Raw genomic sequence first — 18,523 nt, forward strand, 5'->3', positions numbered from 1 at the left:
CGCGAGCTGATTGGCTGGGAGGAGGGCGTTGTCGACCTACGCCCCCCGACCGGCTCGCTCCGGGGGCCCAGCTGTGTGGACCTCTGGCTGGTGGGGCCGGGGGAGTCCAGCGGCCGCCGCGCGCTCCCGAAGCCCAGGTCCCGGACCGACCTGCCAGTGAGTAGGCCTGGGCACCTTGGGGCACGTCAGCCTTTTCAGTCCCTCCATCTTCTGGCTGCTTTCTCCCCGTCACCCCCGTCCTCTGCGCCTCTGACCTCTCCACCCTCCCAACATCTGCCTTTACGTCTTCTCGCGCGGACGGGATCCCGCTCTCCTCTTCCTTATCCTTGGGTTTAGATTCGCTACTGACCTCTCTTCTCTCCGTGAGGCCCCTGGGGGTTCAGAGGTGCTGCTGCGAAGGTGTTGTTAACGGGGAGGGGAGTCCATGTCGCCATTTCCCCTGGCCACCCAAGCACCCCGAGGTTCCTAGGCAGAGGTCACTTGTTATGGCTCCGGAAGGGGGTGTGGGCTCCGCATGTCACTGTGATAGAGAGAGAGAGAGTGTGTGTGTGTGTGTGTGTGTGTGTGTGTGTGTGTGTGTGTGTGTTAGAGGTGGCGGTCCACAAAGTGACTTTCGGTATCCAGGTAACGGAAAGACAGATCAAAGTTGACGTAAAATTGTAAATTACTAACTTGTTCTCCGTTCTCTCTAGAAAGAGAGCATTATATCCGAAGGTCGAAAACGTGGATAGTGTACGTGTGGTTTTAGATCACTTGATTCCTCCCTCACCCCCCCCCCCCGTATGTTATGTTTAATGATTTATTTAGGCTAGTATTTAATATGCATGTTCTATGTTGTCATTTTCAATCTAAATCTGCTGAACATTGGAAATTGGTTAGTCATTTAAAAAATTTTTTTAATTGATTTCAGAGAGGAAAGGAGGAGGAGGAAGAGAGAGAGAAACGTCAATGATGAGAGAGAATCATTTATCAGCTGCCTTCTGCATGCCCCCTATTGGGGATGAAGCCAGCAACCGTGACCCGCAGGTCCATAGATCCACGCTCAACCACTGAACTGTGTTGGCAGGGTAGAGGTGACTAGTTATTAAAATATTAATGTGGAGCTACATGTAAACAGCCAAAACTTGAAGGTTATTTGCTTTGCAAGTTGCTTCTTTGAATGTTTGAAGCTTCTCTTTAAAAAATGTTTTTATTGCTTTCAGAAAGGAAGGGAGAGGGAGAGAGATAGAAACATCAGTGATCAAAGGGAATCATTTATAGGCTGCCTCCTGTATGCCCCCTATTGGAGATCCAGGCGGCTACCCGGCATGTGCCCTGACTGGGAATCCAACCGTGACCTGCTGGTTCATGGGTCCTCACTTGATCACTGAGCAATACTGGCTGGATTCAAACGCTCTCTTTGATGGGTTTTGAGAAAATTTAGAAGTCCTGTTGCCATCAGCAGCACTTGTGTGCTTATCCAAAAACTAGAGGCCCAGTGCATAAAATTCATGTGTGGGTGGGTGTCCCTCAGCTTGGCCTGCACCTTCTCTCAATCCAGGACCCCTTGGGGAATGTCTGACTGCCGGTGTTTAGGCCCCATCCTGAAGGGATCTAAACTGGCAGTCGGACATCCCTCTCGCAATCCAGGACCGCTGGCTCCTAACCGCTTGCCTGCTTGCCTGATTACCCCTAACTGCTCACCTGCCTACCTGATCGCCCCTAACCACTCGCCTGCCTGATTACCCTTACTTGCTTGCCTGCCTGCCTGATCGTCCCTAATCATTCGCCTGCATGCTTGATTGTCCCTCACCTATCTGTCTGCCTGTTTGATCACCCCTAACCACCTCTGCCTTGGCCCCCACTGCTGCAACTTCATCAGAATGGTGTCTAGAAGGTCGTTAGGCCGTCTGGTCTATCATATTACACATTTATTATTATAGTCTAGAGGCCCGGTGCACGGATTCATGCACTGGCAGTCCAACATCCCCCATAGTAGTAGTGCACGAAGTGGCAGGCGCCTGGGGAGGAGCCCACGCCTGGCCGGGCACCACTCTCACTCATTCTGGCCCCGCTGCATCCGCCGCTACTCAGTAGTGCTGCCCCGGAGAGGGAGAGGCTTGCACCAACACAGCTGCTCTTGCCAGCCCTGAGCTTGGTGTCTGAGCGGTGCTCCCACTGTGGGAATGCACTGACCACCAGGGGGCAGCTCCTGCATTGAGCATCTGCCTCCTGGTGGTCAGTGCATGTCATAGCTACTGGCTGGTCATCTGGTCGCTTAGGCTTATATATATATAGTGTGTGTGTACATATATATATATATATATATATATATCCTATATAATAAGAGAGTAATATGCAAATTGACCATATATCTGCTACACCCACAAGCCATGCCCACCAACCATGCCCACCAGCCAATCAGAGTGAGTATGCAAATAAACCCAACCAAGATGGCTACAGCCACAGAGAGCAGGAGGGAGGCTTGGGTTTCCCTGGCAATGGAGAAAGCCAAGCTTTCCGCCTGCCCTTGCCCACCCAGGCCTCCACTCAAGGCTTCAAAGTTTCAATTATAGAAGGTAAACAAATCCAAACAGAAATGGCGCAGCCATGGAGCAAGCAGGAGGCTTGGCTCTGCTCCAGGCTACAAAGTTTCAGTTGTAGAAGATACATAAATCCCATATACCAGGGCCTCTGTTTGGGTCGCCAGGGGGTGTGGCCGGCCTACAAAGCACCACAGGCCCCTCACCCAGGCCACCCCACACCTCAAGTGAACCCTCACCCTGATCTGAGACACCCTTCAAGGCAAACCAGCCAGCATAAAGTTCTTGCTGGTGCCAATCGCACACATGTGTTTTGATCTGTCATTGTCAATTGTGAATTTGGTTGACACTTCTATTATAGAGAAAGGGTGAATAGCAACATTAAAATATTTAATGCACTAGGCCTCTATCCTAGCTAATGAAAGAGTAATACCCTCTAATAAAAGTTGGGTGTTTTTATTTTCTTTTAAGCTTTACTACAGGTTAGAAATGGTATGGAAACTAGAATTTTAAGTTCACATTACTTCTTGACTTATCTATTATAAAACAACATGGCATGATGAATATATTATAAAATTTGCATATCAGAATATTTTAAAATACTAGGTTCTAACAAGTAGTAATTCAGATAAATAGTTTACTGCTTTGTGGAATTTTGGTCAAGCTATTTTATTTCTTTATTTCTGTGGACCTAAATTTCTACCTATGTAAAATGATGAAATTGGACTTAATGGGACTTAGATACCTAGTGTAAGACTCTATGCTAGTTTTAAGGGATATGTAGCTCTAATGTCAGACTAGCAGTGTATAAACTAACCTCTATATATAGAGAGATGAATATATGATTTTATATACATGTATTTTATGTAGATATCAAATGTATCTTACATAAATAAATGCATTTTATAGAAGCATAAAAGATAGTGTTCTAATATGTTATCACATGGAAGATGATCTTTCTATATAAAAGGCTAATATGCTAAGTGTCCTTCCCTCCATTTGGGTAATGACATCATGTAGCAACACCCGGCTTCCTCTCCCTAGCCTCCTTGTAGTTTCTTCAGCCCAGGGACACTTTAGCCAGGTGGAAACACTACACTGTAACCAAATGTCTGCGAAGCAATTTCCCATGCCTCATTTAATCCTCATAGAAGTCCTGGAGTAGCTATAATAGATAGGAGACTTGGTGGAATCCTATTTTCTTTTCACTAGCCAGAAAATGGAGATTTAAAAAGCTTAGAAACTTGACCCAAATGAAAAGAAGTAAGAAATGGTGGACCTTGAAAATGACTTAAGGTTTTCTCACTGCCCAGAATATAGTAAAACACTACTGCAGTTAAATATTTTACCTTTTGTTCTCCCTGCATGACCTACAATAATAATCTGCTTCATGTTGATATTTACTGCTGTGTTGCTGACAATTACCTGAAAGAGAAGTTGGGATGCTTCACTGGGCTGGAAAAAGTTTAGCTAAATCAGAAAGCAGGTCTAATTGAGCAAGTTTGTTCTATATCTATAAAAGGCTAAGCTGACTCATGCATGCGCAATACATATTAGCATAAAGCTCTTGCTGGTGCCAATCGCACACATGTGTTTTGATCTGTCATTGTCAATTGTGAATTTGGTTGACACTTCTATTATAGAGAAAGGGCGAATAGCGACATTAAAATATTTCTTCTAATTAATTTCCTTTCAATGTGCATGAGGGAAACGGAGTTCTGTGGATTACTGAAGAGGCTATTAAGCCCAGTTTAGGGATTCAATGAGAGGCTGTGAGTATATTAGTTCAACTTAGGGCTTTTGAAATGGGACTGTCTAGACTCAAATGCTGACTCTTTTGTGCCTCAGTTTCCTTGTCTGTAATAATATTAGTACCTATTTCTTAGTGTTGTGAAAATTAAAATTGGTACTTTATGTATAAAGTTCTTAGAGCAGTGCTGGGCCCATAGAAAGCCTTGTATATTTGAGATAATGCCTTAGTTTAATTAGCCAAATAAGAACATTCTAGGCAGGTGAGAAAGCAAGAACAATTCAAAGAACTTTGACATATGCAGGGAACTGTGGGTAATCCAGTATCTATAGAACACAGATTGTCTAGAGGACAAAGGCAGAGATGAGTTGAGAGGCAAGCAGGTCATGATGACCTTAAATGCCTGTTTGTCTTCTTTACCACTTTTTATTCAGCAGCTAACACAATGCCTGTCATTAAATAAGTGTTAAATGAAAACCTTTTGAATGAAAAGAATCAATTAAGATGCTATATATTATACTATATCCTTTATACAATGCACAGCCTTTGAAAAGTCTGTAAGAGTAGTGTAACATCAGATTTGCTCTGCTGTCAGAGTGTAGAATAAAATAGAGGGGCCAAGACTGGTTAGTAAAATCAGCTAAGAGGCTATTGAGGAAGAAGACTAGAACGATAACAGTAGTTGTGAGAAGACTGGCCAGTTATAAAGTATCAGATACAGGAAGCAGAAAAGAAGAAGAGATAAAATCATACTAATATACCTTCTTCCTTCTCTTTTCTCACTATTAGTTCCCATTTTGTCTTTCTCTTGTAAATAAATATACACTGCTTTTTTTCTAGGTCAGTTTTTTATTCTGCTGTGTGTTTTCCATGCTCCATCATGTTGAGGGCTAAGAATCGGCTTGTTTTGCTTTCACCTCATCATCTGAAGCAACTAAAAGAGTCATCAGGCTCCAGACTTATATGGCAGCGACTTCTACATCAAAAACAACCCCTTCACCCAGAATGGGCTGCCCTGGCTAAAAAGCAGCTGAAAGGCAAAAATCCAGAAGACCTAATATGGCGCACACCAGAAGGGATCTCCATAAAGCCCTTATATTCCAGCAGGGATACCAAGGACTCACCTGAAGAACTTCCAGGAGTGAAGCCATTCACACGTGGACCATATCCCACCATGTACACCTTTAGGCCCTGGACCATCCGCCAGTATGCTGGCTTTAGTACTGTGGAAGAGAGCAATAAGTTTTATAAGGACAATATTAAGGGTGAGATTTTAATGAGATATAATATTTATGATCAAACATACACTTTCTCATCTTGGCTTCTTTTTGAGGAGAGATTGGTTTATTTCTGTAAAGATAATAGTTATTTTATAATTTTGTAGTTTAGATTGTATTCTGAAAACAACGAATGGTTTTCAACTTCCATGGTCAAAAGATAGGTGAGCCAGAATAAAATACTCAATTCTAGAAAGCAAAAAACACTTCCATGCACATTGTGTAAAAGAAATTAGGTGAAATGAAATTGTAAGAAGAAAAGAGACATTGACTTTGCCTTTGAAAAGTTTTAATAAACATTATTTTAGAGTAGGAATTGGATGACAAATGGATTAAGTGATGTCCAAAGAAAGTAAGAAATAATAATGTGATATAAATATATTCAGTGTAATTTGGCATTCATTCTCTGAAAATCGTATTTACTATTTCTTCTTTCTGATCTATTATACAGTCATATTGTTTGAATGCTGGACTTGAGAGTCTATAAGTTTGTATTGGCCATAGAGGATTGAACTTATACTTAGTGTAGAATATTTCAATTTTTCGCATGATTTTCATAGTTTCCCAGAATATTTGAATAGCCAAGACATCCTGTAATGACCATATTAAATTAACAAAAATAAATGAGTATTGAAATACTAAATACTGTTAACTATATATAAACAGCCAAATCTTGACATGAATCATCAACATATTTCTATCAAAAACGGTTAAGATACAAAAAAATCGACAAATGGATGTGGCATAAATGAGTGTTTTGTTTCTTTCATTCTGATAGTGAGGTCTGGAGCTCAATTTGTGCATTTTAGCACATGGGAAACAATTGACTGTGTTAGGAAATAAAATATCTATTTAAATTTGTTTTGACATTTCCAAATATAAAAATGTTTGTTATAGAAGTATACTATAATATGATGAGATGAATCATCACTTAGTTGTGATAGGCAAATCAGTTAACTTCTATGCCACACTCTTTCATCTTACTTTATTTTTTCTTTATATATTTAGCTGGCCAACAGGGATTATCAGTTGCCTTTGATCTGGCAACACATCGTGGCTATGATTCAGACAACCCTCGAGTTCGTGGTGATGTTGGAATGGCTGGAGTTGCAATTGACAGTGTGGAAGATACCAAAATTCTTTTTGACGGAATTCCTTTAGAAAAAATGTCAGTTTCCATGACCATGAATGGAGCCGTTATTCCAGTTCTTGCAAATTTTATAGTAACTGGAGAAGAGCAAGGTGTACCTAAAGAAAAACTTACTGGTACGATCCAAAATGATATACTAAAGGAGTTTATGGTCAGAAATACTTATATTTTTCCTCCAGAACCATCCATGAAAATTATTGCTGACATCTTCCAATATACAGCACAGGTATCTTTGTGTTTATTATAGGTTTTTCTGTAGTTCTGTGAATGTAGGAATTTTTATAAAATACCATAACCTAATTTGAATTCAGTAACTGACTCTGAGTAATACTTATTGTAGTATAAAAGTCAGATATGAGCTTTTTTTTGTCTTGTTTTTGTGTATGTGTTTTGTAAGTTTTTGTTTTGTTTTTTGTCTTTCATGTACTAATGTTATGATCTGTCATTAGCTGTAGAAATCTGGACACTAGACATTTACTATATTTTTTTATTATTAAAATTTTTATAATCAGAGAGGGTCCATAATTTATATTTCTTCATTTCTTCAGTTGTGAATAGACACTGGTGTCAGACAGATGGAGATCAAAATATCAGCTTTATTTATGCTAAAAATTGGGTTAGGACAGCAATTTTCAACCACTGTGTCTGAGATACACTGTTGTGCTGCAAGAATTTTTAAAACATGCAATATCTGACTATTTAGTCACAGGCATTGACCTCTTTTATCTTAGATTATCAAATAAAAAAAATGACAACAGCCAATACAACAATGGCCATCTGGTGTGAATGAATAAAAAAAATAGAGCTATTTTCTTGATAGATCAGCAAAATATATATATTTTTGGTGTGCTGCAGTATTTTAGTTGTTTCTGTATGCCATGACATGAAAAAGATTGGAAATCACTGGATTAGAAGATATCACTTATATCTGCAATTAAAATGAGGCTCCTAATATTTCACCCCTGAATTAGGTTCATCTTTCTCAATCAGAGTGGTGGGAAAATAAGGCCTTAAAGTGTTCTTATATTAACAGCAGTACCTCCACAGAAAACCCGGCTTCTTAATTTCCCTTTGGGTAATTCATATATATATATATATATCCCCCCATCATTCTCACTTTGCTTTCAAAAATAGATATATAATTTAAGCATTTAAAAATAGTTTTTATTAATTTTTAGAGAGAGAAGAAGGGAGAGGGATAGAGAGATAGAAACATCGCTGAGAGAAACATCATCAATCAGCTGCCTCCTGCACACCTTGTACTGGGGATCGAGCCTAAAACCTGGGCATGTGCTCTGACCAGGAATCAAACTGTGACCTTTTGGTTTTTGGATTGATGAGCAACACTGGCGGGTCTCTCTTTGTTTCTTGATGGCAATACTCTCCTTTTCCTTACCAACCTTAAAGTTAGACCACTGTTTCATAAAGGGCAAACTTCACTTCCACCATCAAATCTTTATCTCTTTCACCTCTTATAATTGCTATTATCTCAGAACTCTTACAAGTATTGTATACTCTCCTCTTTTGAGATTTAGCCTCTACACTTTGCAATTTTATTTCTTTTCATAGATTTCATCTGTCCATGAAAATGATATTGTATAGAATTGTACATTTCCATCACCCTTTTCAATGTCGAGAACACATGCCCAGGAGTATAGCATATGACAAACCCAGATAAACAAAAAGTAGTGGTTTAGACTAAATAGGAGGCAGTTCTCTTTTATGTAGAAGAAGGTGGGGTGTCAGAAACCACCACAGTCATAGGGTTCCAGTCTCCTTTCACCTGGCTTCTCCTCTGGTGTTAGTGTGCCAGCTCATGGGCCAGGTGTATTAGTATGATAAAAGGTAAACTTCCTGAAGGACAAACCAAATTTCTACTTGTATGCCTCACTGGAGACACACCAGTAGTGAGAGAAGATTGGAAGTGCAATTCTGGACATTGGCACTCTGAATTTATAGTGCAGGTATTATAGGAGAGTGGAGAATATAGCAGTCTGTGCTGCCAAGCTTGTACATTTCACCTTGTAAAAGATCCTAATGTCATCTACAAGCTCAAAATTGCTTTATATATAATTCTTCATATAAATGATAAAAGTGCCAGTTTCGAATATTGATCAAGTAATGTTGTATCAAAGTGCTTGTAAACTGGAAACTTTTGTATTATGTTTGGTTAATTTTCGGGAAGGATAATAATTTTTTGGCTCTTGAGAATATGTGTGATATGTGATATTCCAGTCTATCTAACATGAAATTTTAGGAGAATAGTGGAAATGCTGTTTTCTTAGTGATTATGGTAGAAAGAATTTATCTGAGGTATGTAAGCATTAAATATCTCAGTTAATTTAACTGAAATCTTTGTTTTTTGCCACTCATTTTATCCTGTTTTTTTTCAATAATTAGTGCTTGGGATTGAATAATTTTCCCAATTGTTCCCACATTGTGTATTTACTCATGTTCAGTGACTTCATTCAAATAAGATAATAACAAAAAATCACAATTAAATTTATACATTCAGCAAATTAGCCCAAAGTTATGAGGTCTTAGGACCTCTTTGGAGATTGAAGTAATTGGTTTTGAATTAAAAATGTCTTTATTCAGTTCTTAGGGCAAAGGTTACATTCCTGACCTCAGCCAGCTAATTTTGAAGTTTAAATTTTTGGTGTTAAAGGTGATGGTGTTAAAAGGTTCATTGGGTCAGTCATTTAAATTGGTAAGTGAATTAAATGTAACAAAGTAAGCATTAAATATTTTCAGTTAATGTTATGAGCTATTACTTAGTATATTGGAGTTGGACAACATTTAAAAATAATATTGTTTTACAAAATAGATTTAATAGAACCTTTTAATATTTTTATTCAGCGTTGTGTTTTTATTTTTTATGTAGCACATGCCAAAATTTAATTCAATTTCAATCAGTGGATACCATATGCAGGAAGCAGGAGCTGATGCCATCTTAGAACTGGCCTATACTATAGCAGATGGGTTGGAGTACTGTAGAACTGGAATCCAAGCTGGCCTGACAATTGATGAATTTGCACCAAGGTGGGTAAATTAAACTCGGATATTGCCTCAACATTAAGAAAATGCATAGGACTATATTATGAGCATACACAGCAAAATATATTGATAAAATGAACTTGTATATGTGTTATACTATATTCTATTGTTTTATCAGAGTGTCAATGAGAGAATAAGTCAATATTGTTCATAATTAAAAATCAGAATGAAGTTTGACTTTCATTCTTATTTACTTCATATTTACTTTTTGGTAAATAAGAAGAATCTTGTTCCCTGTGATATTCAGAGGATATAATTAACTGGCACGTCTTGACAAATAATATTAAAATGTGAATATAATGCTTAAGATAGATTTGTTTTTATATTTGTTTGTTTATTTATTTATTTATATTTTTATTGATTTTAGAGAGAAAGGGAGAGGGATAGAGAGATAGAAACAATGATGAGAGAGAATCATCGATCGGCTACCTCCCACATGCCTCCTACCAGGGATCAAGCCCACAACCCAGGCATGTGCCCTTGGCTGGAATCAAACCCAAGACCCTTTAGTCCATAGGCCGACACTCTATCCACTGAACCAAACCAACTAGAGTTGTTTTTATTTTTTTATTTTTAATTTTTTTAATTTTTATTTTTAAAAGATATTTTATTGATTTTTCACAAAGAAGAGAGAGAGAGAGAGTTAGAAACATCAATGAGAGAGAATCATCGATCAGCTGCCTCTTGCACACCCCCTACTGGGGATGTGCCCGCAACCAAGGTACATGCCCTTGCCCAGAATCGAACCCGGGACCCTTTAGTCCGCAGGCCGACGCTCTATCCACTGAGCCAAACCGGTCCCGGCTGTTTTTATTTTTTTAATGGAAGTTTAAAATACAGAAATCACCTACTACATTTTAGTTTTTCATCTGTTGCATTTATAAATTTGGAATGCACAATGCTATTAAAATTTTTCTTTCAAACACCTTGTTAATAAAATTGTATGAAAACATGAATAAACTTAAATTAAGTTTATGAAGCATTTAAATATGGAGATCAAAATCAGTGTGATGAGCAATAACGTGCTAAGCTTTGCTCTGGACCAACCACTAGGAATGTAGCATGTGAAAAATCTGGTTTCTGCCCTCAGAGTTTATAGACTAGTGAATGCTCATATGAGGGGTTGTTGCATACTTATTATGACAGCAGTTCTCAAAGAGTGGTCCAAGAATCCCTGGGAGTCATTGAAACACTTTTCTGGGTTTTAAAGGTCAAAAGGGATTTCATGATTATATAAAGAATTTGCTACTTTCACTTTGATTCTCTCAAGAGTATGCAATGGTTTTCAAAATCTACATGATATGTGATGTAACAGGTTAAATGCAGAAGCAGATATGTGACTCCAGCTTCTTCCTGGCACCACACATTAAAGAGATTTGAAAAAAAAGTACATCAGTGACTCTTAAAATTTTTTGTTTTAGAAAAGTATTATATTTAATGAAAATGTTACTTATGTTAATAATTTTGATTTTTTATTTCTAAATTAATTAATATATAAAATATTGATAGATGTTATCCAAATAAACAACTTTTCTTTAGTAATTTTTAAGAGGTAAAGGAAGCCTGAGACCAAAATATTTGAGAACTGCTGTGTTAAGAACTTCCAGCTAGGTGAAATAAAAAACAAAATAAACAAGCAACTCATAGACACAGACAACAGTATGGTGATTACTAGAAGAAAAGAGGGTTGGGGGAGGCAGAAGAGGATATAGGAGGGATAAATGGTGTTGGTCGTAGACTTGGCTTGGGGTGGTGATCACACAATATAATATATAAATAACATGTTATAGAAATGTACACCTGAACCCCATATAATTTTATTAACCAATGTCACCTCAATACATTCAATAAAAATAAAAATAAAACAAAAAATAAAAACAAAAACTTCCAAGTGTATATCAAGAATTTTTTATTATGTTTTAGTTTCTTTACTTAAGTCTCACCTTGTTTTATATAGGGGTTCACAACCTTTTTGATTTTACACTCAGGCAAGTAACTTAAATGTGTATAGCTCATAATGTAAAAGGGAGTAATGGGTTGGGAATAATTGGAAAAATATATGCCTAAACCAAGTATATGCCTAGATAGTCATTCTTTAAAAAAAACAACAATACTTAAATTGCTATTTAGACAATCAAGCTTGTAGTTTTATTCGTTTTGTAAGTGACCCCTGTCTTTGGGTATTCTTAAAAAATATTTATGTGTGTATTGTGAATAATTCTTTAAGGACACAAGAGGGCTTTTTTTTTTCCTTTCTAAAAAATCAACAACACAATTATAAAGTGAGTTCATTCTTACCTGAAGCAAATAATCACAGCCATTTCTTCTGCATGCATAAAACTGTACTTTTATATGTTTGGTTCAAAGTTTCAAAAGTATATATGCTTGATTTTAATTTAAATTAAGTAATGAAATTAAAATCTGACATTGTTTTTAGTGTGTGATACAATTTGTTTTATTTTCCATTTTATATTGGTAACTATAAAATTTGGACTTAACATTACTATTTTAGGTTGTCTTTCTTCTGGGGAATTGGGATGAACTTCTATATGGAAATAGCAAAAATGAGAGCTGGAAGAAGACTCTGGGCTCACTTAATCGAGAAAATCTTTCAGCCTAAGAACTCTAAATCCCTTCTTCTAAGAGCACATTGTCAGACATCAGGATGGTCACTTACTGAGCAGGTATGCATGTAATTTAAAGTGTAGAATTTTAACAAAGCCATATACTTTCTTGTAAGCAACATGACCCAATCAGGAAATAGATTTAAGAACCTATCCACTAATATTTGAAAATAATTATTAATCTGAAGCATAATTCATACTTAACACATTCATACTTGTTTTTACACATATTAAAATAAATAAAATTGTCTCCCTCTAGTGGTTAACAGTATAAAATCAGCTTAACATGTTTTACTTTTCTTTATTTTAATATTTTTATTGATTTCAGAGAGAAAGAGAGAGGGAGAGAAAGATAGAAACATCAATGATGAGAATCACTGATCGGTTGCCTCCTGCATATCCACTACTAGGGATCAAGCCCACAACTCGGGCATGTGCCCTTGACTGGAATCTAACCCGGGACCCTTCTGTCTGTAAGTTGATGTCCAATCCACTGAGCCAAACCAGTCAGGGCATATGTTCTATTTTTAAAGGGGAAAAACTGTGGTGAGGAAGAAGTAGAAATCATAATTTAATGCTATTGTTTTAAATAATTTTAAGGGTGGAAATTCTTAACATAAAACGGCCTAATTAAATTGATTATATATATTTACTAATTATAGTTGTATGTTTAAATAAGCATGCATGCAGACAGAGCATTTAAAAACTATTATCACTTGGGTAATTTAATTTCATTCTATTAAAATTTTTATGGTGGTCTATTTTACATGCATTTTTCTTTATAAAAGTTTTTTGGATAAATTTTAAAATAATTTATAGCTTTAGAGTTAGATTGTTTTTATATATTTAAAAGTGAATACAACGAATATGCTTCATATTAAATGTAATGTCATATCCTTATAAATGGAGAAATACAGACTTCAGGATTGGAAAGAACTTTAATAATTGCTTTTGTCTTAAACTCCTCATTTTTACAGCTAAGGAAATTGAAGTCCAGAAAGGTTCAGTGACTTGCCCAAATCACAACAAGGAGCACAATAACTCATTTATTGGGGGCCTGTTTTGGGTACATCTTGTGGCAGATACTCAAAGTATACCACATAATTAGGAGATAGTGAATTATGAAATGAAAGATAATATAATCTAAGTAGACAAGGTATACAGTTATGATACACTTACAGAAGAGTAAGGAATACAAAAGTAAAAACAACAAATATTTAATATTTCAGGGATTATAATAGGTAATATTTTTTAGTGCCTACAAACAGACTAGACACTTTGACTCTTAGTTCTAAGTCTGGCTAATTTACTGTTTGTCTAAATTTATTTGATATTTTGAAGTCTAACGTAGACATATATATATATAAACTGTTGCCTTTTTTTTCATTAAATATTTTAGGATCCTTACAATAACATTATCCGTACCACAGTGGAAGCAATGGCAGCGGTCTTTGGAGGGACTCAATCTTTGCACACAAATTCTTTTGATGAAGCCTTGGGTTTGCCCACCGTGAAAAGTGCCCGAATTGCCAGGAACACACAAATCATCATTCAAGAAGAATCTGGGATTCCCAAAGTAGCTGATCCTTGGGGAGGTTCATATATGATGGAATCTCTCACAAATGATGTGTATGAGGCTGCTTTGAAGGTCAGTTTAGTCTCTTTGAAACTTTGATTTCAAGATTTACAGGTTTATTCAGATTTATAGATGTTTTGATTTATAAACAAATCATTTATAGATTTATTTTAAGATTAATAAAATGTTTGATGGAGAAGAATTTTAGATTTGACTTTCGAGTATTTGAAACTGAAACGTAACTTAAAAATACACGTGTATTTGCCGTAGCCACTTTGGCTCAGTGTATAGAGTGTCGGTCTGTGGACTGAAGGGTCCCAGGTTCAGTTCTGGTCAAGGGCACATGCCCAGGTTGCCAGCTTGATCCCCTGTTCTCTCATAATTGGTGTTTCTGTCTCTCTCCTTCTCCCTTCCTCTCTGAAATCCATAAAAATATATTTAAGAAAAGAAAAGAAATAAATACTTGTAAAAAAAAAAAAAAAAAGAAAGAAAGAAAGTACGATTGACCTTGCTCCTCTGCTGTCAGGTACTATTCCACCACCCCTTTCCCACCATTTCATTTATATCTGAGGCTGTGATTGAAGGTTTACATAGTTCCTTGTGTCAATAAAGATAGAGTTATACCATTACTCTGCTGCTCAGATAAAAAGTAGAATTGGCCCTGGTTTGTTTGGCTCAGTGGATAGAGTGTCGGCCTGCTGACTGAAGGGTCTCGGGTTTGATTCCGGTCCAAGGCCAATGCCCCTGTTGTGGGCTTGATTCCAAGTGTGGGGCATGCAGGAAGCAGCCGATTGATGATTCTCTCTTTTCATTGATGTTTCTCTCTCTCTCTCTCCCCTTCCCTTCCTTTCTAAAATCAATAAAAGAATATTTTTTTAAAAAAGAATTGCATTTTGAAATATTTTAAAGAGTATTTAAGTGACTATGAAAACTTTATTTATGTAACTAAAAATAAAGATTAGAGAATTGATGTTATCTTTAGTTTCCTCCTAAGACCTGAGAGTTTTTATTTTCCTGAATATACTTGTTAGTTTTTCTGTTGACTTTTAAGAAACTTTAAGCAGATTTTTTAAAAAATTGAGATATAATTGACATACAACATTGTATTAGTTTTAGGTGTATAAAATAATGATTTGATGTTTGTATATATTGTGAAATGATTACCAGAATAAGTTTAGTTACACAAGGTTACAACTTTTTGTGTGTGAGGATAAGTTTTAAAGTCTACTTTCTTAGCAACTTTCAAATATAACTATACTATTTTAACTCTGTAGAATTTCTAATTCCCTTGATGTTAACTTAATTCTTATAAATCATTAAATTTACCACTGAAATAATTCAATATTAGTAAAAATGTAACATAAATCTGAACAGTTTATGAAAATAGTTTTATATTCTCATTTTGTTAACTTATTTTTCTTATTAGCTTATTAATGAAATTGAAGAAATGGGTGGAATGGCCAAAGCCGTAGCAGAGGGAATACCGAAACTTCGAATTGAAGAATGTGCTGCCCGAAGACAAGCTAGAATTGATTCTGGTAAGATAAAGTAGAAATGTTCATATGTGAAATCCAGTATTTAAAATGAAATATTAATTTCTGTTTGAAGATAACATATGTAGTCAATAAAAAGTAACAGAAAAATGGAAATGTGGATAAAATGTTTCTCATCTAAATCTATCCATCTAGCTGTCTGTCTGTCTTTCTCTGTGTTTTAGTATGTATGGATGCACATGGACAAGCATATGTACAAAGTATGCAAGTATGAATGGAGGCATGCCCGTAGTGTCTGCGTACGTGTGTGTGTGTGGGTATCTTCAGCATTTGGAAGGTGACATGATAATTGGTCATTGGGCTCTGCATTTGAGTTCCACTTATTCATTCAATCACTCAACACTTTTTAGTCTTTGAGATGCTCTGCTGTGTCTGAGTATACAACTGTAAACAGGACAGGTATGGTCTGTGGACTGACAGAGTTAACATTTTAGTAAGAGAGAGAAAATTAACAAGTAAACAAATAGAAAAAGCAATTCTAGATTGTGGTAAATTCTATGAAGGAATTAAGAAGGGATATATAACCTGAGTTTGGGGTAGCAGGTTGACTTTTGTTAGACTAATAATCTGATAGCTTGAGGCAAAATATATTCTTTATCATGTTAAGGAAGTGTCTTTGTAATTCCAGTTTATCATTTATAGTTTTAAAAATATTTTTTGTTTTCATGTGATCAGCCATAAGAGAATTCAAGAAAATATTAGAAAACTTGTTGGGTGTTAATTCTCTACTTATAAATCTTAGATGGTTGTTGCTATGATTATTTTGATTTTGTAAAAGTGTTAGAAGATAGTTTGTCAGAAACTCTGGGAAAGCATATTATTTGGGAGAATAATAAAAAATGGTCCTTTACAGAGTTTCTGATATATACCAGTTTTTCCCCCCCTCCCACCTTCATCCCAGATTGGATTTTGCTGATTTATATTTAAGTGTTTCACTAAGTGTTAAGAAGACTACTTAATAATATTAAGCTTACAAGAGAAGTACATGATGATAAGACTATTACTATTAGGCATTTATTTGTGAGTAGAATCTACATATTATTTTCCTCTGGGAAATAACAGGTTCTGAAGTAATTGTTGGAGTAAATAAGTACCAGCTGGAGAAAGAAGAACCCGTGGATGTCATGGCGATTGATAATACTTCAGTGCGTAACAAGCAGATTGAAAAACTTAAGAAGGTAATAGCTATCATGTTTTGAGTGCTTTCTGTGTTCTGGGCACTGGCTAAGCTCTTACTTTATCCTGTTAATTCCTTACAACCACCTCAGGAGGTGGATATTATTTCCCAATATTTTAAAGATAAGGAAACTAAAGATAAGGGAGATTGAGAAACTTGGGTAAATAATTGTACAGCCAAGACTCATACCTAAGTATGTTGACTTAGTGCCAAAAACTCAGTGCTCTAAATCATCATATCTGCCTCTGAGAAAATGATATGTCAGTATTAAAAACCATACCATAATAATATTCCCTATAATTTGCAGATTAGAAAAAGGCATGGGTGATTATGTAACTCACAGTAAAGTTCAGAATCAGTATTGGAAGCCAGGGCTTCTCACTGTAATTTATTTCCACTAGACCATGGTTCCTGATACTATTATGAATCATTTATCTTCTGTTTTTGTATTTTTAAGTAAAATATAGTTGGTAGTGCTTTAGTAAGCTACATTTTATAATGAACTATATTTATTTTGATTGAAACGAAAGTACGGTCTTTCCTTCTTATTTTTACCTTCTCACTAAGATGACCTGAAGTATATGAAATACTAAACTAGATAAAACTTACTAATTTTCACTGTTGTGACAATATTTCTATTGTATGAAGCTACCTTGGTCTCTTAATCTCTGACTGTTGTATTTATGTCTAAGGCAGAAAACTAAAAATTCCTTAATGACTTTTCCCTGTTCACTTTCCCTGTGATTGTTTAAGATAAGGGTGAGGAATGATTGAACCTCAGGTTATATAAGACCACAAAATCATTTGGTCTGGCCCTGCCAAGGCATTAGGGGTGTGTTATTAAATGTTTGACCAAAAAGTAAGACTAATTTTAAATTGATAATTTTGTATGGCTCACAAATCCTATATTATAAAAGCCTAATATGCTGAGTGTCCGGTCGTCTGGTGACTGGTCAGCTGTTCAACCAATTAAAGTGTAATCTATAATAATAAAAGTGTAATATGCTAATTAGACCATATAGTAGAACGACCTTCCAGACGTCATTCCAGACATCCTTGTGGACAAAGCCACTGCAATGAAGGCTGAGGCAGAGGTGGTTAGGGGTGATCAGGCAGGTAGGCAGGTGAGTGGTTGAGGGTGATCAGGCAGGCATGCAGAGTGGTTAGGGGTGATCAGACAGGCAGGTGAGTGGTTAGGATCTAGCAGTCCCAGATTTCAAGAGGGTGCAGACCAAACTGAGTGACCCCCCTCCTAAACCCCATGCACAAATTTTGTGCACCGGGCCTCTAGTATGCTAATGATCTGCTAAGGTCACTCAATCTCTCGCTATGATGTGCAATGACCACCAGGGGGCAGATAGACAACTGGTCAACCAGTTGCTATGACGTGCACTGACCACCAGGGGATAGACGCTCCATCTGGTAGGTTAGCTTGCTACTGAGGTCTGACAGATCAGGACAGAGCAAGATGGGCTGGAAACACCCTGGAGCCGTCCCGAGGTCCCTCCCTGGCTGGCCAACCTCCCACATCCCTTCCTGGCCTGCCGGCCCTGGTCAGGATTGGGCAAGACAGGGCCAGACACACCCTGGAGCCCTTCTGCCTGGCCTGATCATGCACAGTGGGGTCCATTGGCCTGGCCTGTGCCCTCTCACAGTCTGTCAGAGAGCCACTTTCAGCCCGATCCCACAGGCCACTCCCCCCAGGAGGGCGCCAGATGCAGGGCTCATGGCTGGCAAGCACTGTTGTGGCAGTGCAAGACTCTGCCAATTGGGACTGATTGAGTGTGAGCCTGCAGCAGGCTCAGTTGGGCCAGGAGGAGCGGGAGCAGCAGGTAGG

The 18,523-nt window shown here is 37.1% G+C and overlaps 1 protein-coding gene across 1 annotated transcript in view; it reads left to right on the forward strand.

Moving 5' to 3' along the window:
• Positions 1-8: 8 nt before the first annotated feature.
• MMUT (methylmalonyl-CoA mutase) overlaps positions 9-18,523 on the forward strand; it is a 33,254-nt gene continuing 14,739 nt past the window's right edge. Inside the window, exons 1-8 of the mRNA XM_084889853.1 lie at positions 9-156; positions 5,113-5,537; positions 6,558-6,925; positions 9,584-9,741; positions 12,269-12,440; positions 13,780-14,028; positions 15,383-15,494; positions 16,572-16,687. Of these exons, the coding sequence (XP_084745979.1) occupies positions 5,153-5,537; positions 6,558-6,925; positions 9,584-9,741; positions 12,269-12,440; positions 13,780-14,028; positions 15,383-15,494; positions 16,572-16,687 (1,560 nt within the window). The 5' untranslated portion in view covers positions 9-156; positions 5,113-5,152. The remainder of the gene's footprint in view (positions 157-5,112; positions 5,538-6,557; positions 6,926-9,583; positions 9,742-12,268; positions 12,441-13,779; positions 14,029-15,382; positions 15,495-16,571; positions 16,688-18,523) is intronic.

The sequence above is a fragment of the Pipistrellus hanaki genome (assembly GCF_964339955.1).
Source record: "Pipistrellus hanaki genome assembly, chromosome: 7".
NCBI lineage: Eukaryota > Metazoa > Chordata > Mammalia > Chiroptera > Vespertilionidae > Pipistrellus > Pipistrellus hanaki.